The 22,854-nt window shown below is 40.8% G+C and overlaps 1 protein-coding gene across 1 annotated transcript in view; it reads right to left on the reverse strand.

Annotated features, from left to right (window-relative positions):
- The window catches only part of adgb (androglobin), a 179,491-nt gene that overhangs the window by 30,943 nt on the left and 125,694 nt on the right, over positions 1-22,854 (reverse strand). Inside the window, exons 17-21 of the mRNA XM_048600925.1 lie at positions 19,549-19,702; positions 19,196-19,383; positions 12,660-12,844; positions 8,988-9,166; positions 5,614-5,722 (exon numbers count right to left, since the gene is read on the reverse strand). Coding sequence (XP_048456882.1) covers positions 5,614-5,722; positions 8,988-9,166; positions 12,660-12,844; positions 19,196-19,383; positions 19,549-19,702 — 815 coding nt within the window. The remainder of the gene's footprint in view (positions 1-5,613; positions 5,723-8,987; positions 9,167-12,659; positions 12,845-19,195; positions 19,384-19,548; positions 19,703-22,854) is intronic.

The following is a 22,854-nucleotide window of genomic DNA, read 5'->3' on the forward strand; positions in this document are numbered from 1 at the left end:
GGGAGGGGGGGATAGGTGGGAGGAAGAACAGGTTAGGGAGGCGGGGATGAGCTGGGCTGGTTTTGGGATGCGGTAGGGGGAGGGGAGATTTTGAAGCTTGTGAAGTCCACATTGAAACCATTGGGCTGCAGGGTTCCCAAGCGGAATATGAGTTGCTGTTCCTGCAACCTTCGGGTAGCATCGCTGTGGCACCAAAACCAGCCCAGCTCGTCCCCGCCTCCCTAACCTGTCCTTCCTCCCACCTATACCCTCCTCACACCTCAAACCCCACCCCCATCTCCTACCTACTAACCTCATCCTGCCCCCTTGACCTGTCCGTCCTCCCTGGACTGACCTATCTCCTCCCTACCTCCCCACCTACACTCACCTTTACTGGCTCCATCCCCGCCTCTTTGACTGGTCTGTCTCCTCTCCACCTATCTTCTCCTCTATCCATCTTCTATCCGCCTCCCCCCGCTCCCTATTTATTTCAGAACCCCCTTCCCCTCCCCCATTTCTGAAGAAGGGTCTAGGCCTGAAACGTCAGCCTTCCTGCTCCTCTGATGCTGCTTGGCCTGCTGTGTCCATCCAGCTCTACACCTTGTTATCTCAGATTCTCCAGCATCTGCAGTACCTACTATCTCTGAAATCGTTATACATTAGTAATTGGATATTTAATTGGAACAATAAGCCACTGTAATTTCCTATTCAAATCAAAGATTTTCTATATTTATACATAGCAGTCATCATGTGGAGATATAAACAACATAAACTGGTAGGGTTGCGATCTTGGAAAATATGCTGGATTGAGTTTGTAGGAGACGTCTACCTTTCAGTTAGCTGACATGCATGCTTCCATCTCAACAAGGACCCTAGATTGCTGATGGAAGCTGGAGGCAGGGGTGTCAATACCAGATACCCAGCCTAAAGCCCTCTTAAAAATGTGACCACTTCAAATGCTTAAAATAAATTAAGTCATACCAACCAACTTCAAGGATACAAGCATTAAAACTAGCCAGATTCCTTGGCAGGTTCTGCTTGGTTTCTCTTCAGTTTTGTTTGAGTCTCACAGCAGCCCTCAATCAAACAAAAAGGACATGCAAGAGATCGAAAAGTGATGTCTAAGGACTGGAGTTATTTTAACTGACACCCCAGCAGCAGCTTGATTAAAAACCTGATAGAGAAAATGGCAAATTCATACTCTAGATGGCACTGTAGCTTAAGAAAAATAAAGCCCAAGCATGATCAAGTTGTAAAAATAAATTTTTATATGTCGATTATATATAGATTCAATATAAAGTTGACCTAAGCATGAAACAACGTATTTTTAAAATCACAGCATTACTATAAGTAGGAAAGACAGATTGTGTATCTTCTCGGGTTATTATTTCTTTGAAACAATTGTGAATCATCTAACCACTGGAGCAGATGACCAGTTTGATTAGCTTGAGAAACCATGTCAGGAATTTCCCTTGGAGTAGCTTTAGTCCCTCCAGTGCTATTCAAAATAGCTCCAGGGAGGCCGGTATTCCTTTATTTAAACATGGAGAGTCCTTGACCCTGCTCCAGTTTCCTCAGAGCCAGCTCTCAGAGTGAGTAGGATGTCTGACACTCCTGTTCTTATCTGAGCGCCACGGCTTCCTGATTGGATCAGATTAACAGCCCCAATTGGGGAACACATATTCTATGAGGTCCACCTGGCTGAGCTCGAAACAATCACTACACTATTTCTGCACTTGTGAAATGTGAACCTCTTCGAAAATAAACAACTGAGGGATATTGAAATTGAGGAGCACATGGAAGTGAGATGTCAGCGGAAATGTTGGTGCAGTCCTGAGTTTATAGGAATGCAAGTTGGATGGAGGATGGGGGAAGAGCAGTGGTCAGGTGCTTGAAATAGACCTGTGACTGGAAGCAATAGAACAGAATTTAATGCCTGGAAAAAAATGTGGGGTGAAAGACTAGAAAGAGGTGGGGTTCTATAAGCATTGGAAATCATGGCAGTTTTGTGTGAAAGTGTGTTCAGAGAAATGTCCTTGGTGTCTTTTGGAATATGATGTCTGCTACACTTCTAAAATGTTTGTGAACAGATGCAAAAAAGCCTCAGTTGCATAATCTATGGAAGTCATGTTAAATAATTCAATGTATCAAATGCAGACAAGTAAATTACTCCAGTCTGTTTCTAGGATGAATTGCTTCAATGTTCCAAGGCTTTTCACTCAAATAGTTTCAATTGAAAATCACTGTAAATCAGGGTGGACGGATTTGTTCCATTTATGTTGTTCATCACAGGTGGTACACTTGTAGTTGAGTAGCAAAATGCAAAATAGTTGCTTTTCATGCCCAACTCTGCCTTAGTATATGATGTAAATAACAGAATATTCAGGAAATCTTATTTGAGAAAGAAAACAAACATAGTCACCACAGCGCTTCAAAACAATAATTTTTATTTGTATTGTGATACAGCAGTAAAACATCCAAAGGTGCTTCAGAGGAGCTCTATCAAACAGGAATTTTGTTTTGAAGGAGGAGAGGGATTCAGAGAGGTGATGAGGTTTATGACAGGAATTCTAAAGGTGCAGCTTTCAGGTATGGCGCAAAGGAAATCAGTAATGCAGAAGATGCTAGAAATGGATGAATGCAGAGCTCCTGGAGCAAATCGGGGCTGGATAAGTTTACAATATTGGGGATGGGCAGGATTTGAATGCAAACTTGAAAGATTTTACATCGAGGCATTGCTGGACTAGACCCTTAAAAGTCAGTCACCACAATGGTGGCATGAGAACAACAGCTGGTATAGGTTAGGTTACAGGTGGAGAGGGGAGACAATAAGGACTGCAGATGCTGGAAGTCAGAGTCAATAGGTGTGAGGTCGGAAAAGCACAGCAGGTCACTCTGCATCAGGCGAGCAGGAAAGTCAATGTTTCGGGCCGAAATCCTTCGTTAGGATTTACAGGTGGAAGGGTTTTGAATGAACTGAGGTTTACTAAGGGTAGAAAATGGGAGGCTGGCCAGAAGTGCCTCATCACCCCTAATCTACTTTATCTGATACAGCAAATTGTCATTTGCTTTCATTAGTCCTAACCTCTTTTACCTAATTTCAAACCCTCTCCTCTCAAATCTCCCCTACACACCTGCAATTTGTTCCACTTCCCCTGCTGGTGCTCATATGCACATAATCCATATGCTCTTCAATCCACTTATTGATTGCAACTTATTTTTAGTGTAGTAAGCATGTTAACTAACAAATTGATTGCAGTTTGAGATACATGAAGAATCAAGAACAAACTAGTCTTAGTGTAGGACAAAAGGCAGGGCAAGCACAGTACCAAACAGCTCAAAAACAGCTTTTGGGACATTGATATTGGCATGTTAAAAGTAGGTGATGAATAGTGAGGATACACCAGACACAAGGTGAGCAAGCATGGAAGATGGCAGAGGATGAGAGTGGGAAAACAGGCAATGAAGCCTCAGAATGGAATCATAGAATCCCTACAGTGTGGAAACAGGCCAATCAGCTCATTGAGTCCAACTGACCCTCCGAACAGCATCCCACCCAAACCCAAACCCCTACCATATCCCTGCATTTCCCATGGCTAATCCACCTAGCCCCTACATCCCTAGATACTACGGGCAATTTAGCATGGCCAATCCACCTAACCTGCGCATCTTTGGATTGTGGGAGGAATCCCTTGCAGACATGCAAATTCCACATAGACAGCTGCCCAAGGCTGGAATTGAACTCAGGTGCCTGGCAGTGTGAGGCAGCAGTGCTAACCACTGAGCAACCGTGCAACCGATGGTAAGTGAGGTAAGAGTGATTGACAAGCTTGAAATTGAGAACAGCACATGCACTTGAATGAGAGTGGAGGAAATATGACAGACATTGTCAATTCATAGTGAAAGGAGCATTCCGTAGCAGACAAGAACTGAAGGGATGGAGAAAAGGTCATGATGACAGTGAGAGTATGCCCTTTCAGTGTAAGAGGGGAAAAACGGGTAGAAAGATGTCACTTTAACAAGCCGTGTCAGAGAGACTAGAGCTGCAGTAGGACTGGTAAATTGGATTTTGCCATTTTAACATACTGCCATAAGATTTTAATGTAGCACTAATTTCTTTAAGGAAGATAAAATTATTCTCCTTTGAGACTTCAATACCAGGATTGGAAAGGATGCCCAACTCTGGAAAGGAATCACTGGAAAGGAAGGAGTTGGGAATTGCAACACCAATGGGATTCTCCTGCTCACCAAATGTGCGGAACACCAGCTGTTTATCACTAACACACTGTTCTACCAAAAAGACAAATTCAAGACTTCTTGGAGACATCTATAATCAAAGTACAGGGACATGATCAACTGTGCCATTGTTCGATCGGGAAACCTAAAAGATGTCCTCATTACCAAAGCAATGACTAGTGCAAAGACTAGTGCTGGATAGAAAGCCGGCTCATCTGCTCCCCAAAGTCCATCAAAATTCTACCCAGAGCAGCTGAAGATGAAGAAACAGTTCAGAAAAAAAATCTCAACATTGAGATACTTCAACAGCCAAGCAGACTATCGAACAATGTCTTCACCAAAATCTCCAAAGAGTTCATTTTAATGGAGTGGAGGTAATCTGGAAGAAGCTGAAAACAGCCATCATCTCATTCTGTGAATAAACCATTGGCTCCAGGAAATACCAAGACTGGTTCAATGAGAATGACCTCATCATCCAAGATCTCATTGACAAGAACAGGAGAGTTCTCTGTGCCTGGCAATACATCACCACCAGCAAAGCAAACCAGGAGCTCTCATCAAACAGCAAAATCCAAGTTACAAAGAAGAACTAGGGAAATAAAAAGCAGTGGTGAGAAAGCCAAGGAACTGCAACTCCTTGCTGACAAGCACAACACTCGACTTCAGTGGCACCAAAGCAATATACGGACCCAACACCCTTGGCCTCGAACTGGTGCGGAGTAATGATGGTAACCTTTCAAGAGACAAAGAAAACATCAGCCTCCAATGGAAAGAATGCTTCAAAGAACTCCCAAAGCATGATAAAACTGGTTGGAATGCTCTTCGGAAGGTCGGTGTAGAATCAATGAGCTGAATGGCCTGCTTCCACACTATGGGGATTCTATGAATTTTTGAGAACATCCAGTGACAAGAGTAAGTATGGAAAAGGATCTGGAGAAAGGAATATCAATGATCTCAAGGCCAAGGTCCAATTCCACCTCCTGAAAACATGTGTCAAATATGTGGTCAGAGAAGTGGTTCTAGGATTGGGTTCATCAGCTATGCAAAGATCAATAGAATCCTTAACCAGTGACACAGAATTTCCTAGGTGGATAATCATACTCGTTAGCGAGTGATTGCTAATGCAAAATGGCCTTTCAGTGAAACAGCTGAAGAACAGATGGAAATGTCACTTTAACAAGCTGTGTCAGAGAGCCTACAGCTGCAATAGGACTGGTAAATTGGATTTTGTTTTATAAATTACCAACAGACAGGAGATATAGATTTCACCTGTTTTTGCACGATTGTACGCTACACAAACAAAAACAACGCAGGACTTAAACTAGCTGTTACATGGCATTTTGCAATACACATCCATTCCACCAAGTAAATGAACAGAATGACAATGTGTCACTTTACCTGCAATTTCGATGTCCATATCCTTCTGCGATTCAGCAAAAGTTAATTCACTTTCAGTTAGTGGCCAGGTTTTGTAAAGAACTGATGCTTTAATAGTGTATTTGTGAACCTGTGGGATGCCAGATTGTTAATATAATATTAATAATGAGGCAACTGACTGGGGTGAGCAATTTGTGCATAAACCCTTCATTTTTACAAATGAATAAAATTTACAAAATTTCAATTACTCGGTGAGTCAGATGAGATCCAATTATGTGGCACAGCAAAAACTACGTCAATATATTATTATTTCTTCTCCATTAAAAGGTTAAAATTGCAATAAGTGATAATATTCAAGGGAACAGATAGAGTGAATTCATACATTGAATTCTCCTGCTCACCACCTGTATTTTTGGCCTGGCCTGGCTGTACTTATTTCTAGCAAAGTTAATGTGGAAATTGGAAAAGTTCCACTGCAGACGTTCACCTCCTCATTATTCATAGAACATAACTTTATCCTCCTATTAGCCTGACTTTCTAGTGTAGTATTAAAAAATATCAAATGTGCTGACTTTCTAGTGAGGTGCTAAACTAAGGCGAAACCCCCCTCAGATGGATGCAAAAGATCTCAATGCACTTCTTAGAAAAACAGCAGAGTGGTGCTCCCTGATGTTCTGGTGAAGATTTATCCTATTCAACCAAACAGATCATTATCTCACGGCTGTTTGTATAACCAGATTATACACAAATTGGCTGATGTATTTCCCCATGTTACAACAATGACATACTTTTAAAATAAAAATGATCAGTAATGTGCTTTGGAATCTCAAAAAAGTTCTGGAAAGTACAACAAAACACAAGATTTTTTCCTATTTCTAAAAATTCAAAATCGACCATTTAAACAGGGATACCACTTCAAAGAATGCACTACAAATACTCACTCAAGTGAAGTGATACAATTGATAAATTTGTATATTTAATAACTCAACTTCAGTAAACACTTTATTTATCATAATTATTGAAATGCATCATTAAGGAGGTTATTGCAGGATAATTAGAAATTAAAAATGTGAAAAGGCAGAGTCAACATGATTTTATGAAAGGGAAGTCATGTTTAATTAACTTTTTAGGATCCTTTGAGCAAGTAACAAGATGAAAGGAAACTTTTAGATGTGGTGTACTTTGATTTCCAAAAGGCATTTGATGAGGTGTCACATCAAAGGTAACAGCACATGATGCAAGGGTGTAACATATTATCACGGTTAAAGGATTGGTGAGCTAACAAGAAGCAGAAGAAGAGATCAAATGGTCTGTTTCAGTTTTGTTCGATGGAGCACCACAGGAATCAGGATCTCGACTATTTACAATCGATATCTATATTACTGACACTGTACGGTAGAGGGGGCAACTGCCTATTGGTATTATCGCTAGACTATTAATGCAGAAACACAGCTATTGGTATGGGGTCCCAGTTTCAAATCCTGCCATGGCAGATGTGGAATTTGAATTCAATAAAGAATCTGTAATTAAAGGTCTAATGATAATCATGAATTCATTGTTGATTGTCGGAAAAAAGCGACTCATTCACTAATGCTCTTTTGGGAAGGAAATCTGTCATCCTAACTGGTCTGGCCTACATGTCACTCCAGATCCCTAGCAGTGTGGTTGATTCTTAACTGCTTTCTGGGCAATTAGGGATTACAATAAATGCTGGCCTAGCCAGAGAAGCCCACATCCCCTGAGTGAATTAAAGAAAAGCTAAATTTGCCAGGAACACAAAGAGGAGGGAGACAGTCTGCAAAGGAATATAGACAGGTTATGTGAGTGGACACAAATGTGGCAGATGGAGTGCAATGTGGGATAATGTGAATATGTCTACTTGGCAGGATGAAGAACAGTAAACTGTTATAAGGAGAAAGATTACAGAATTCGGTGGTGCAGAGGGTTTTGAGTGTGCTGGTGCCTGAATTATTAAGTGTTAGTATGCAGACCAGTAAGTGATTAGGAAAGCAAATGGCCTGTTGGCACTTATTACAAGGGGAATGGAAAATAAAAGTAGCCGTACTTTGGTGGTGACATCACATCTGGAATAGGTCTCTCTAGTTGAAAAAAAAGATTTTATGTGAGATGCCATGAAAAGAAGGTTCCATTGACTCATTCTTGGGATGAAGTACTCATCTTATGGGTGGCATGGTGGCTCAGTGGTTAGCACTGCTGCCTCACAGTGCCAGGGACTTGGGTTCGATTCCACCCTTAGGTAACTGTCTGTGTGGAGTTTGCACATTTTCCCCATGTCTGTGTGGGTTTACTCCCACAGTCCAAAGACGTGTGTGTAGATGGATTGGCCATGTTAAATTGCCTATAGTGTCCATGAATATGCAGGCTGAGTGGATTAGCACGGGAAATGCAGGGTTATAAGGTAGGGGAGTAGGTCTGGGTGGGGTCTCTTTGGAGGGTCGGTGTGGACTTAATGGTCCAAATGGCCTGTTTTCACACTATAGGGATCCTATTATCTTATGAAGAAAGGTTGAACATGTTGGGCCGATGCCCATTGGAGTTTAGAAGAACGAAATATGATTAGAACCTGACAGGGCTTAACTGGGTGCATACCTGGAAGATATTGTCTTTTGTGAGGTAAGCTATAACTTGTGGATACAGTTTAACAAAAATGGCCTCCCTTTTAAGACAGAGCTGAGAACTGTTTTCTCTCAGAAGGTAGCTAGTATATGGAATTCCCTTTTCTTGAATGCTGTGGAGGCTGTGTCACTGAATTTATTCAAGGCAGCCTAAGGTATGTTTTTGATAGATAATGGTCAAGGGATATTGAGGTTGGAAGTAGACAGAAATTTGGAGTTGAGACTACAACCAGATCAGCTATTATCTTATTTAAAGGCATAGTAGGTTGGGATGATTGAATGTCCTGCCTCTAAATCCAATATTCCCAATTACATTCCCTGCCGTATTTGATGCTACATTTGTGCGGGGTGACATTTCAGAGAGGCAACAGGAGATGCAATGAATTACTCATGGAATCTTTGGCATAAGGAGTCCAGCTGTGAAAGATTGCATTCGACAAAAGTTGGGGGAGCAAGGTTGAAATAAACAGTCTCAGTAACAAATAGCTTGTGAGACTTGAAGCCTAGTTCAGAATTGAACAGGACACCAATGCTTTTTGCAGTTTGGTTTTGTATGAGTTAGTGGCCAACGTAAGGGATATTAACACATTGAGCAGATTCTATGTTTGGTACTGGTGGTTATGACTTTGTTCTTCCAAAATTTCAATTGGAGAAAGTGTTAAGGCCACTCATGATACTTGCTGTAGTGCACTTGAAGCCTTAAGTATTATTATTCAGAGGTGACAAGTTATAAACCTATTAATTCATGGCAATGCTTACCACTTTTGCCAATGATTGTTCCACCTCCATGTGAAGTGTGTTCTCATCTAATAAAACAGGTGATTTTTGTTCACTTGCTAACTTAGCAGAACTCCTTCCAGTCTTGTTACTTGAAGTGCTTCCCAATTTTTTGGACGCTCCCAAAGTATTAGGAACTTCAGAAGGTTTACGTGAAGGTACTAGAAATAAATATAAACTAATTATTATCAACATTGTACTGCCTGAAAGACGTGGAACAATATTCAACAGCAACTTGTAAGAAGTGCCAACAGGCCATATGCTTTCCTAATCACTTACTGGATAGCTAATGACATATCAGGTCATGTGACAGTCAGTGTGTGGAAGGGCTTACTCCAAGATATTTATGCAGGGATCTCTCCCTTCGATGTTCCATATTCATCTTGAAGCACACTTACAATGTGATGGCAGAAGATAAGCATAAAGGAAAACCTTTCTGGGAGTAATGGGAAGAGTAATCAATGGTGCCCAGCACTGGTGCAAAAATTTTAATCAAAGCTTAACAGCAGCACTGGCAGTGGTTTCATTTTGACACTAAATTGGGACAGGATAACAAAGCAGCAATACAGTGAAATGGGAGGAAAAGTCATCACAGACAAAGAGGTAAACAAACAGGACATTAGTGAACCTGATGGATTTTTCTGACAATGGACAATGGTTTCATGGTCATCAGAAGATTCTTAATGCCATTTATTTTATATTGAATTCAAATGCCATTTTCATTGGGGGGATTCAGCTTGAGTTCCTAGAACATTAACTGAACATCTGGATTAATAGACGAGTGATAATACCATGAGGCCCCTCCTTCCCAGAAAATAATGTAACTCATTTGTGAATAACTTACACTGCTTTACAGACAATTACAACTATGGTTCCTTGAGAGAGATGTGCAATGAGATCTGCAATCCAGAGAGGACATTATATTGTTAAAATTAGGGCAGCTAATTAGGCAATGGGAGCTACAAAACAGGAATAGTGAAATTTCACAGACCTGTTACCTTCTTCTGAATCAATGTTACTCTTAGTTGAACAGGGAACCGTGCACAGCGCAACAGCTTCTTCAATCAATGGAAGCAGAGAAAACCCTACCGGGTGCAGAATGCTTTGGGACAACCTCTGTAGGCAATATTCTACACTGGCAGCTACAGGGAGATGTCCCAAACTGTATGCAACCCTTCAGGTGAATGGAAACACAGATCGTAGCAACACTAAATGCATCAACCATGCGGAGGATGAGATCTTGGACACTGCACTGCTCTTCCAGGAGACTGTATGGGCTATCCTCCATGATACCACAAATCAGGAAGAAACGCTCAACTTTGCATGGCTCTGTAAGAGAATGTGGAGTGGGGAGCAAGTACCAAATTAAAATAGCACAACCCAATGCAGCAACAGGGCCATCCAGGGAACCCAAGAATATTGAAAATGTTCCTTTGCATAACAAACCTATTCAACCAAAGAAAAATTGAAAGGATCAGCATACAACTTCACTCTAAGTAGTGCCTCAAGTAAGGAAGTCCTAGAACCCAGTGAAAGCAACAAGCAAACTTGGATGATGGCAGTGTCTAATTCCACGGCAAAAGCCAAGAGGAACCACTTTGTGACAACAGAAATAGGGTGACCAAACCCTTGGAAGATCTACCAGAAGTGGAAATCCACCCTAGAGAACAGAAAGACTGAAACTGTGCTTGAAAGACACCACAACAAAATGACTACTCCTGCATGAACCCAAAAGATACCAGAGATAGGCATGCGAAAAACACACAAGAGTATTTCTGCAGAGCTCTTGCAGCATTCAAAAGACCTTAAGGGAGGAGGAGCCTTACAAACAAATCAGTGGGAGCAGATTAGGCGGTCACCAGGAGACGGAGACTCAGATGTATGCAGACCACTTACCCCCTGCAAGGACTGAGGCACAATCCAACTAACAGGGAGCAGAAGAGTCTGCCAGTCAATCAGGGCATGTACCTGAGGAAATCACCACTCTACAGGAGGTAATAGTCACAACCCCAGCAACAGTGAATGGTTCCAGAGCAGCGGGTGTTCCAAAGAACAGTTCTGCCATTAAAATGGCACACTAATACTGCTAAAGGAATTGGAAGAAGGCCCCCAATTACCTCTTATCCCACAACTGACAGCATGGCGACACCGTACTCAAACCAGTTAGATTTCACCAAATGATAATGATGGGAGGTGGGAGAGAAATGTAATAAAATGTCATCACACCAGGAAAAGCAGCACATGATCTACAATGAGATGCTGGCCAAAGGAAAAAAGAACAGTCTTAATTCATGTTTGGTCCCAAGGAGGAAGGACACACCAAGCACTGGTACTGCCTATCCTCCAGGAAGCGCGAACACATGGTTGATATTGAAGCCTCATCACAAGACACTTGATTGAGAGGGGAGTGGGGTCCAAATTAATAATGAATAGATATGTAAGCATGGAGGGAAAATGTAAACACATTAATTATGGCAAAATGTAGACACATTAATGATTGGCAACATAAACATTCAGGATGAATATTTAGGGGGAGGTGTGGTATAATGTAGCCACAGGATGGCTAATGATAAAGTGATGCTGGGTGATGTGGCACTCAGTGTGTAGAAGGACTTCCAAGATAGTCATGCAGGGTCTCTCCCTGTCCTGTATATAGCTCAATAAACCGTTCCGCTTACCAAGACATGCTCCACATACATTTGTAAACACACTTACAACATCTTTCAAGTGAATAATTGAATATATACTTGAAAAGGATATAAGTTTCAAGGTTAAGAGGCAAGAAAAAGGAAGCAGGAATAATTGGATCATTTTCATAGGTATAATATCTCTGTACTATATGATTCTGTAACTATACACTCATAATATGCAAGCCTAAAAAATTGTAGTTGATGTATTGGTATTAATGTTCTTGTCTTTTTTGTTTGTTTAGTGGATAACATTGGAGAACTGTGAAAAGATGGTGCTCTGAAAGTCCAGGTGTAAATCATAAAATGTTATATACTACCCATTTAAGATGTAATTTTCTCAAAACAGTCCCTGAGATCGGTTAGGCAGGATCTATCCTTTCTAAATTTTTGTCAGCATATGTATGAAGGTTTGTACTGGGTAAATCAAAAATAAGTATCTGATCTTAACACTTTCTGTTACTGAGGAAAATTTAATTTCCTGAAGAATAAATCTTGAAGAGTCAATGAAGATCAGTGAGATGAAGCAAAACATTTTTATGCAATGAATTATTAAGATTAGGAATACACCAACTGAAATGATGGTGGAAGCAGATTGAGTTGGAAATTTCCCTACAGAATTGGATTAGTGATTGAACAGCAGATCTTTGCAGGGCTATGGGTCAGGAATAGGGGAGAAGGATGAATTTGATGCATTGAATGATGTCCTTCTGTACTGTTTGATTCTGTTCTAATAGGAGATGAGTCTCGAGAAATTTTGAAGTGGAAGAGATTTTTCTACTGTGTAAACTAATCTCTAATCTATTTTTTCTATAATACACAGAGGGGGTAACTTCCACCTTAGATCGCTTAAAACTATCTCTTGTTATTTGAGAGAAACTTAAAAGGGTGGAGAAGGAAAAAGAGGGTGAGAGAAAAAGAGATAAAAGAATAAAAGCAAATTGAAGAGTTCTGGTGCCATACTCACCATGATTAGTAGAACGTCCTGTATTTGAGGCAAACAGGAATGAAGGAATTATAGTATGGCCTTTTCCAGTTGCTTTGGCTACCTCTTCATTCCTATCTAGGATTTGTAGCTCAATGTATACATCTGGCTTGGAGGTTTGTACATGGAGTGTAGCTTGATGAGTTATATACACATTGACCTGGAAGCTGCAACAGGTGTCAGTGGAAATACATTATTATTAACAACAGACACTGAGATACAACAGACACGGAGATACAAATTAGGGTGTGCAGAGGTACAATCCTGAATGGCAAAACCTAAGATGTCTCAGTGTTGCACCTCTTGTAATTTTCTACGTTTTGATATAAACATAGGAGTATCAATGAGCCAGTCAGCCAAAAATTAAAAAAACACTTTGCTGCAACACTCGATAAATGAAGTCTGGGTTGAAGATGGGTCTAAGTCGGAAGCAAGTCTGAATTGGTCAGAGGGAGATTGAAAGTTGGGCCAGAGAAAGGTCAGAAGTTATGTCAGGAATGGATTGGAGGTTGGGTTGTGGGGCAGGGTTGGGGGGAAACATGTACGTGCAAAAATGTAAGTATTTAATTCCCGGTCATATACTTAGATATGTAAGTTTCACAAGACTCCATTGGCAATAAATTGGCCAGCAAATGAGGTTACACAAGTCAATGATTTATTAGCAATTACAACACCCACTACATTCAGTCCCTTCCTGCAAGGGACTTAAGTTCCAGAAATAAACCGCAGCTCAATGACATGCTGCAAAATTGCAAGAATTCAGTAATTGCTAACTGTAATTTATTTTCTCCATATTTCCTATACAAGGTTCTGCAAACAAACATTGTGAAAGTGATGCTAGAGATCAGATAGCCAGAACAGTCAATTAAGTGGGAGCTCAGATGTTTCAGCTCTTCTTTGTCTGGGTTCTCAGCTAGGCCTCAGTATGTGTTTTTGACGGAGAGCTCTGCCAACCATTAGATTGTTGAAACAGTTGTACCCCAGATTGATTGAACTAGCTGTCTGATCTCTGGTACCAGTTTCACAGTATTGGTTTACACAGCTTAAGCGGTTTCAAGTGCCTTGGGGTATCAACCATTGAGATTTTAAAGGGAAAATCCAAAAGAACTGCAGATGCTAGAAATCAGAAACAAAAATACAAACTGCTGGTAAAATGCAACAGGTCTGGCTGCATCTGTGGATAGGAATCAAAGTTAACATTTTGGGTCCAGTGACCCTTCTTCAGATGGTAGCTGAGAAAAGTTGCTATTTAATGAATGAATGAATGAATGAATGAATGAATGAACGAACGAATGAATGAATGAATGAATGATTTATTGTCTTGTGTATTTTATATTCAGAATACAATAAAATACAGTGAAAAGCTTTCATCTGCCGCCACAATTCAGCACAATTTCAAATAATTTACTCATAAAGAAAAAAGAGAAAGATACAGCTTGAAGAGAGTCCATCAGTCCTCAGCCAGCATATCACCATCAGCAATGCCTGTGCTACCATCCCTTCTCCAATGCTTCGCTGCTGTCTACACCCGACCAATGTCAAAGTCACTGATCTTCAGATGCCATCTTTTTTATTGCAGAAGATGTGATGGAGCGAGGCAGAAGAGTAACTGATAGGTTAAGATAGAGCCCATAGAGAGAGAAAAACGGTTAGACAGTCAAAGAAGTAGTTAAGGGTCAGTCCAATTGGCCTGTAATTCCTGTTTTTTTCCCTGACTCCCTTCTTAAACAGGGGGGTGACATTAATGAATAAAAACTGAAAGAAGTGCGGATGCTGTAAATCAGGAACAAAAACAGAAGTTGCTGGAAAAGTTGCTGGGGAACTCAGTTCTGAGGAAGGGTCATGGGACCCGAAACGTTAACTCTGATTTTTTTCTTCACAGATGCTACCAGACCTGGTTTTCCAGCAACTTCTGTTTTTGTTCCTGAGTTACATTAGCGATTTTCCAGTTCTCTGGGACCCTCCCTGACTCCAGTGATGCCTGAAACATCATCACAAACGATTCCACTATTGCTTCAGCTATCTCCTTCAGAATTCTGGGGTGTAGTCCATCTGGTCCAAATGATTTATCTACCTTCAGACCTTTCAGTTTTTCTATCCGAGACATCCTGGTTTACTCCGAACATGTCCCCACAGCTCCATGGCACCTTCCCTGCAATCGCAGGGTCCGGACCCGAAACGTCAGTTTTCCTGCTCCTCTGATGCTGCTTGGCCTGCTGTGTTCATCCAGCTCTACACCTTGTTATCTCAGATTCCCCAGCATCTGCAGTTCCTACCATCTCTGGAAGAACAGCACCTCATTTTCCTCTTGCGAACTCTGCAGCCTTCCGGACTTAATATTGAGTTCAACAACTTTAGGGCTTGAGGCTATGTCCTTACTCCAATCCCCACACACCAGGCCGTGTCATCACGTGTGCTGCTACCACAGAAGTACATACTGTCAGCTACTAATAGCCTCCATTAGCAGCTATTCATTCCCTAGACTGACCTTTAACCTCTCCTTTGTTTTCCAACAAAATCTCTCTCTCTCTTTGGGCTCTATCTCCTCCTATCGTTTACTCCTCCTCTCCCCCCACCCCAGCTTTTAACTATTTTTTAAATTTTTCTACTTTGTGCTTAAGATTTTGTATCTCGGTACCTTTTGTACCTAAGATGGCACCCGGCATGGCGACATTGTGTACTTTTCACTATACTCTTGTATGCTTGTACTTGAATATGCATGTCTATAAAATCTAATTCGAATTAAATCTAATTCTACGTACCAACCGGTACCTAGTTACCATCAGTTATGAAGAAGGTTCACTGGGCCCAAAACTTTAACTGATGGCTCTCCACAGATGCTTCCAGACCTGATGAGTATTTCCAGCAATTTCTGTTTTTGTTTTTGGAACTTTAAAAGGTCTAGATTATTGACACTTTAATTGAGTACTTTACAACCATAGAGGTTTTATCATAGTGGAAATTTAGGAATTAATTCATTTTAAATCTCTTTTTATACATTCAGCTATTGGATAGGATTCTGGCTGTTATACATGGACGGTAAATGAATTGGAATTTATTTTTCTTTATTCATTCATAGGATGAAGGCATTGCTGGCTAGGCAGCATTTATTGCCCATCTCTAATTGCCCAGAGGGCAGTTAAGAGTCAACCACATTGCTGTGGGTCTGGAGTCACTTGGAGGCCAGACCAGGTAAGGACGACAGTTTCCTTCCCTAAAGGACATTAGTGAACCAGATGGGTTTTTTCCGACAATCGACAATGGATTCATGGTCATCACCAGGTTCCAGATATTTATTGAATTCAAATTCCATCATCTGCCATGGCAGGGTTCGAACCCGGGTCCCCAGAACATTATCAGGGTCTCTGGAATAACAGTCCAGCGATAATACCACTAGGCCATCACCTCCCTTGGAATGGAATTACCACACCTTGGCGTGGGGCTATGACGGACTACAATGTGTGGGAGAAGGGTCATACCTTGACATGGAAGCATTGGCATTGTTTGGGAGATGTAATAGCTTGATTAGTACAGTGAAGTAGGCTGGATAGGACATGGAAAGTATATACAAGGGTAAGGGGATTGTTGGGCCTCAGTTTTTTTACAGTTGGGTTGAAGACCCACAGCACCAACATGTGACCCCAGTGGCTCCATCCAAATTTTGTGTGGGCTTGGCAGAGGTTGATTGGCCCAGTTTCAGCTAGCTTCCAGTCCTCCTAGCAGATTGTGCCTCTGGGGTTGTTATTTCCTGAGCTGGGTATGCAAAGCCAGGAAGTTTCCTGACTTCTGTTACTGCCTTGAGGATGAAAATCTGGCCCTACATTTCAAAGTACTTCTTTTGACTGAAAAGCATTTTCGGATGCCCTTAGATTGTGAAACATGTCTTTACTTATTTCATTGAAATACAGTAAAAAGCTCTGTACCAGGAATAAACTTATCTGCTATTACCTGTACATCAAAACTCAATTTTATTACTGACAACTGCTTTTCAGTAACTGCAGTGTCTTAATTTGTAATTCCATCCAGTAGCAAAAATGTGAAGATTTCTTCTGTTCCTGATTATTTTAATGTGCCAACCCCTGAGCAGGATGGATTGGTGAAATGGACAGACACTTGATGAATAAAATTAAAAAATGTGAATGAAACATTTTTTTAGACAAATGAGGAGTAATGTTATGAAGCATATGGTCCAGTTTTAAAGGAGGTGCAGGAACAGAGAGGTTAAAGAAATTTATTGTGGTTGGTTGGCTCACCCAGCTGGTTCGTTGTTGTTCTGCAGATGTTTCATTACCTTGCTGGGTAACATCATCAGTGCAGCCTCCAATGAAGTGCCTTCCCCCATTTTCGTGCCAATTTGAGTGTGTTTCGCCTGTAGGTCTCTAAGGTTTTGGAGTAGATTTGTAGCTCGGGTTGTGGATGTTGTAGTTGGTTGGCTCGCCGAACTGGTTCGATGAAGGTGTTTCATCAGAGGCTGTACTGATGATGTTACCCAGCAGGGTAATGAAACGTCTGCGGAACAACAATGAACCAACTTGGTGAGCCAACCAACCACAACATCCACAACTCGAGCTACAAATCTACTCCAAAACCTTGAAGAGATTTGTTTCCACAAATCTTTGAAGGTGGCAGGCCAAATAGAGAAGGCTGTTTAAATAAAAACACACATGGGACTCTTGCTTTTATTTGTGGAGAGATAGAGTACAGAGTTAAAAACTTAAACAAAATGTTTATCAAACACTGGGTACGCTTCAGTTGGAGCATTGTGGCCAATGTTGGATAGCACATTTTAAGAAAGATATCCAGGTTCTGGAGAGGGTGCAGAGGAGATTTACTAGAATGATATCAGGGATGAGAGACTTCAGTTACAGGAAAAGTAAAGAGAAGCTGGGATTGTTTGTATTCCATTCATTCACAGGATGTGAGTATTGCTGGCTAGGCCAGCATTTATAGCCCATCCCTAATTACCTTGGAGAAACTAGTGGTGACTTGCCTTCATAAACCACTAGTTTTTGGATGTAGACCAAGCTGTTAGGTTGAGAGTTCCAAGATTTTGACCTAGTAATAGTCAAAGAATGGTGATATAGTTCCAAGGTGCAAATGTGTGTAAGACATGGAAAGGAAATTCCAGGCAGTGAGTGTCCTTCTAGGTGGTCAAGGTCACAGGTTTGGAAGGTGCTGTTGAAGGAGGCTTGGTTAGTTATGGCAGCTCATCTTGCAGATGGTATGCATTGCTGCCACTGTACATTGGCGGTGGAGGCAGTGAATGTTGACAGGGTGCCAATCAAGCAGGATGCTTTGTCCTGAATGTTGTCTTCCTGAGCGTTGTTAGAACTCCACCTAGATGTACAGATAAGTGGAAAGTATTCTCGCAATACTCAAGGAATGGCAATATATTTCCAAGGTAGAACTGTGTGTAAGACGTGGAAGGGAAATTCCAGGCAGTGAGTGTTCCTGACTTGTGCCTTGGAGATGGTGGACAGACTTTGGCAAGATATGAGGTGATATACTCACTACAGAATTCCTAGCATCTGACCTGCTCTCGCAGACACAATATTTACATGGTTCATCCAGTCTAACCCAGTTTCCAGTCAAATGTAACCCCCACAATGTTGATATTGGGGGATTCAGGGGTTGTAATACCATTGAACATCAAGGAGTGATGGTTAGATTTTCTCAAATTTGAGAAGGTCATTGCATAGCACCTACGTGGCACAAATGTTACTTGTTACTTATCAGTCCAGGTTAAATGTTACCCAGATCTCACTGCATTTGGACATAAACTGCTTCAGAGCAGAGGAGATCAAGGGAAGATTTGAAAGAAGTGTTGAAATCAGGAAGTGTTTCCATAGCGTAAGTACGGATAATCTGTTGTGGAAGAAAGTATGATGACTGAAGGATACGGATGCAAAAAACAGAATTGACATGAGGAAAGTATTTTTGTGTGAGTTGTTAAGGTCTGAAAAACACTGCCCAAGAATGTGCTTCAAGCAAATTTAATAGTAAACTTTCAAGAGAGAATTGAACAAGTACTTGGAAACAAGGAAGATTTAAAGAGCATAGGAAGAAAGCAAAAGAGTATTCCAAATAGATAGCACTTTCAAAGAGCTAACACAGGCATAGTAGACTTCCATTTTCAATGTATCATTCTATGATTTTGATATCATTTCACCTGTCAAAAAATCTTCAAAAATGATCTATATCCTTTCTTCAAAAATCACTATTTTTTTCAGCCAGGGCAATCAAATACTGATTCTATTCTCACATCAAGTCAAACAAGCAAATTGCATTCCTTTCAGCTGGAATTCTCAAACATTATATCAGTATGCACCAGCTGAAGATTACTCTGATCTTGCACTAAAGACACATTGTGCTTGAAATTTTATCCATTTAGTTCCATCCAGCTGTCATTTTCTCAACAGTTTCATTTTGGCAAATGGAATCAGTGACTAGTTTAAGATTATTTCAAGAAGTGTCAAGCATTTGTAATATTAAGCTGCAAAGCAATTTCTTATGACTACCTGAAGATGATGTTTTTGTCATTTGGAATGTAGTAGGACTTAATCTCCTTCATTGAAAAGCTGCTGTTGACAGTTTCATTTGCCAGAACAGGAAGAGGATACCTGGAGCCAATCAAACGTAATCTGCATTTACCACTGGGAACTGGGAAGCTCCCAGTTTGGGCTTCAGCTGTGAATGTATAGCCATTCTGAATAAAAATAAAATTTGCAATTTTCGGTAACGACTTATAATTGAAATTTTTGCTAATTTGAATGAAATATCTGCACAAAGAACAATTTTATTGAAATGAGAAACAAATTCCGAACAGAATAATACATTGGAAGTCACATCTCCAGCTATTGGATTTACCTACCTTATTTTTATTGTATGTATGAGGAGCTACCTTTTGAAAAACCCTGGGTATTTCTTCTCCTGTATCATTATTGACCACATGCAGAACACAAGTGGGTAGTGCAGAGTAAACCTTTGGCACAATCAGCATGTCTTTAGGGACATTAAACACCTCTCTGTGGGCACAACAAAAGTTCAGTTAGGTAGTTAAAGCACCCCTAAGTGAAAGCAAAGGGAACAAAAGGATCAAATATTGGGGGGCTGGAAGTAAACAGCAAATAAAAAAATTCAGGGAGATTTTTTAAACATAAAGAATTTGTGGAGGAGGTTAATAAGATGGCAGACCCAATTCACAAGCAATTTACCTGTTTCTTGGGAGAGAGAAAGACTGAAAATTAAAATATATTGTATCTGCAAACCTTTTACAATAATAAACTAATCACTGCAGTAAGAACTGACCAAAAGAGAACAAAATATATAAAATATAAAATTATAATTTCAAATTAATTGTATCAGATTTGTCGTTAAAATTTGGATTACGCCTTTGACAACCAACTAAATCAGGCAAACTTTGACTTTTTTTTAAGTTATCAACATACTAGTGTCAAACATATATTCTCTCTTTGCTCATTAAAGCAGAATTGACAAGTTATCTACCTTTGAATTTAGCAGCCACTCTTCCTAGTCTTTCACTCCTAGAGACTAGACTGCTGTTTGAGCCACACACCTTTACTTCATTGAGCTGTAGATGATGGCAAAGGACCACTTCAGTCAACAATTTAAAGTATTAGTCATTGTAAACTTGCTCTCCAGGGATTTGTAATCCTAGAGCTACACAATGTGGTAACCTCTGAGAGGCAAGACAGAAGTGAATCACCCTGTTCAGAGATAATATTACACACTGCTGTAGCAGGTAGGACTTTAATCCGGATCTGGTAGGGTCATTAGTGAGGCAAGATTACTTGACTTAAGCAAAACTTAATACATGTTGTTATCAGCCACAACTGCAAATTTGGTGGTATTCTAGCAAAATAGTAAGGTACCCTATTCTTCAATAGACTTGCCTCCCTGACACTGTACAATCCTGCAGTATTTCAGGGTTCCATCCCAGTCCTCTCGGATGCATCATCCTGTCATTAGCTCCAAATTCAGAGTTAAATTTTACATGCACACAGTTGATTTACATTTCTAAGCTCCATTGCTGAGAATTTAAGGCTGTCAACATAGCAATACCTCAGATATTCTGATAGCCAGATCGTGTTGTAGCAGTGTGGACTGGAGTTGTGCATAGGGACCCTGTGGACATCCTGACGCAGTAAGCATCAACACCGGTTTATGCATAAGTCATCTAAAGTTAAGTGGGTATTTTTAAAAAATCTGATCAGGGTTTGGAATAGGGTTTTGGATCCTAATATTAGTTGTTGAGGCATCTCATTTGCAATTTCCTAGGACTAATGTGCAGACTTCAACTTGGGATCAAACTGATCACAACCTGAGACAATTTGACTGAAGAAAGGAGAAAGTTTGCTCTCTCCTATCCCAATCATTCACTAGTTCCTGTCTTCAGTCATTGAGTCCAAGGTGTATATACTTTCGGATGGCACACAGCTCATTTGTTCATTCACCTTTAGATTTAGCTAGACCACGCAAGGACAATTGTGTTCTGGTTGTCTCAGCCAAAAGGGCTCACAGCTTGAGGAAGTTCCTGGTGCACAAAGATAACTTCTGAATTTTTTTTCACCACTATCAACTATTGCCTTAATCTCTCTTTCTGTCTCTCTCCTACGCTGATCTTTAATAAATATCACAGCCCACGGAATGAAAAGGAAAGTGGCAGAATAAATGTAAAGTTGGCTGAGTGCAAAGAAATGAAGGACAATAGTGAATGTTTGGTTTTAAAGTGGAGGAGGGGATGTAGTTGCTTCTCAAGCCATTGGTACTAGGGCTACTGCTTTTACTGATCTGCTTCAATGACTCAGACTTTAGTGTGCAGGGCACAATTTTAAAAGTTGCTGTGACAGAAAGCTTGGAATTATGAACTGTGAGGAGTAACAATGCTATAAATGATGGTCCTTTTAAGAATGAACAAGGATAAGCTCCAGTGAAAATTGACAGCAGTTAATGTTCACTTGAATATTTATTTTTGAGGGCTGGATTGCACCAGTGGGGAGAACTTGTCAGGAAGAAGAAAGAGCATATTGGTGTTTTTATTGAAATATTAAACATATAAAATGCAATAAACATTTCTGGAAGCCAGATAGCTCCTGCTTCTTGTTTTGGAAAATGGAGGTGGCCAGCAGTGTAACAAGGGGAATAGTGATTGAATTCAAGAGGAAACATAGAAAATAGGAACATAAGTAGCCATTCATTATGATCAATCCTGGTTGATCATCCAACTGTGCTTCGTTCACTTCAAACATTTTGATCCCTTTAGCTCTGACAGCTATATCTAACTCCTTCAAAATATTTAATGTTTACACCTCAACCACTTTCTGTGGCAAAGAATACCACACAGGCTCACCACTTTGGATGAAGAAATTCATTCTCATCTCAGTCCTAAATACCCAGGTCCTGACTGTATACCTTAGTTAGAGACAAAAAAAAACTGCAGATGCTGGAATCCAAGGTAAACAAACAAAAGGCTAGAAGAACACAGCAGGCCATGCAGCATCTGGAGGAAAGGAGCAGACACTTCCGACCCTCCCTTTCAGCCACCAACTGGATTCATCCCTCCCATTGACCAACCAGGTCATACCTACCACCAGTGTCCACCTATCATTACCATTCCACCTCCACCCCTTCCCCACCTTGCCCCCTCCTTTATCTGCAGCTCCCCCTACCCCCACATCCAGTCCTGAAGAAGGGTAATAGCCGAAACATTGACAGCTCCTGACTGTATACCACTGTGCTGCCACTTCTTCTGGGTCTGTCCTAGCAGTGGGACAGGACATATCTAGGAATGGTGATGGTGGTGTCTGGGACATTGTCTGTGAGGTATTCCATGAGTATGACTGTGTCAGGCTGGTGCTTGACGAGTCTCCCAATTTTGACAATAGACCCCAGATGTTAGTAAAGAGGACTCTGCAGAGTCGATAGGGCTATTTCTGCCATTGTCTTTTCTGGTGCCTAGGTTGATGCCAGCTGTGAGACTTTGTAGCGATTGGTAAGGGCAATTGAGAATCAACCACATTGCTGTGGGTCTGCAGTCACACATAGGCTAGACCAGGTGAGAATGGCAGATTTCCTTCCCTCAAGGGCATTTGTGAATCGGATGGGTTCTTCTGACAATCGACAGTGGTTTCATGGTCATCAGTAGATTCTTAGTAAC

The sequence above is a fragment of the Rhincodon typus genome, chromosome 9 (assembly GCF_021869965.1).
Source record: "Rhincodon typus isolate 14 chromosome 9, sRhiTyp1.1, whole genome shotgun sequence".
Classification (NCBI taxonomy): domain Eukaryota; kingdom Metazoa; phylum Chordata; class Chondrichthyes; order Orectolobiformes; family Rhincodontidae; genus Rhincodon; species Rhincodon typus.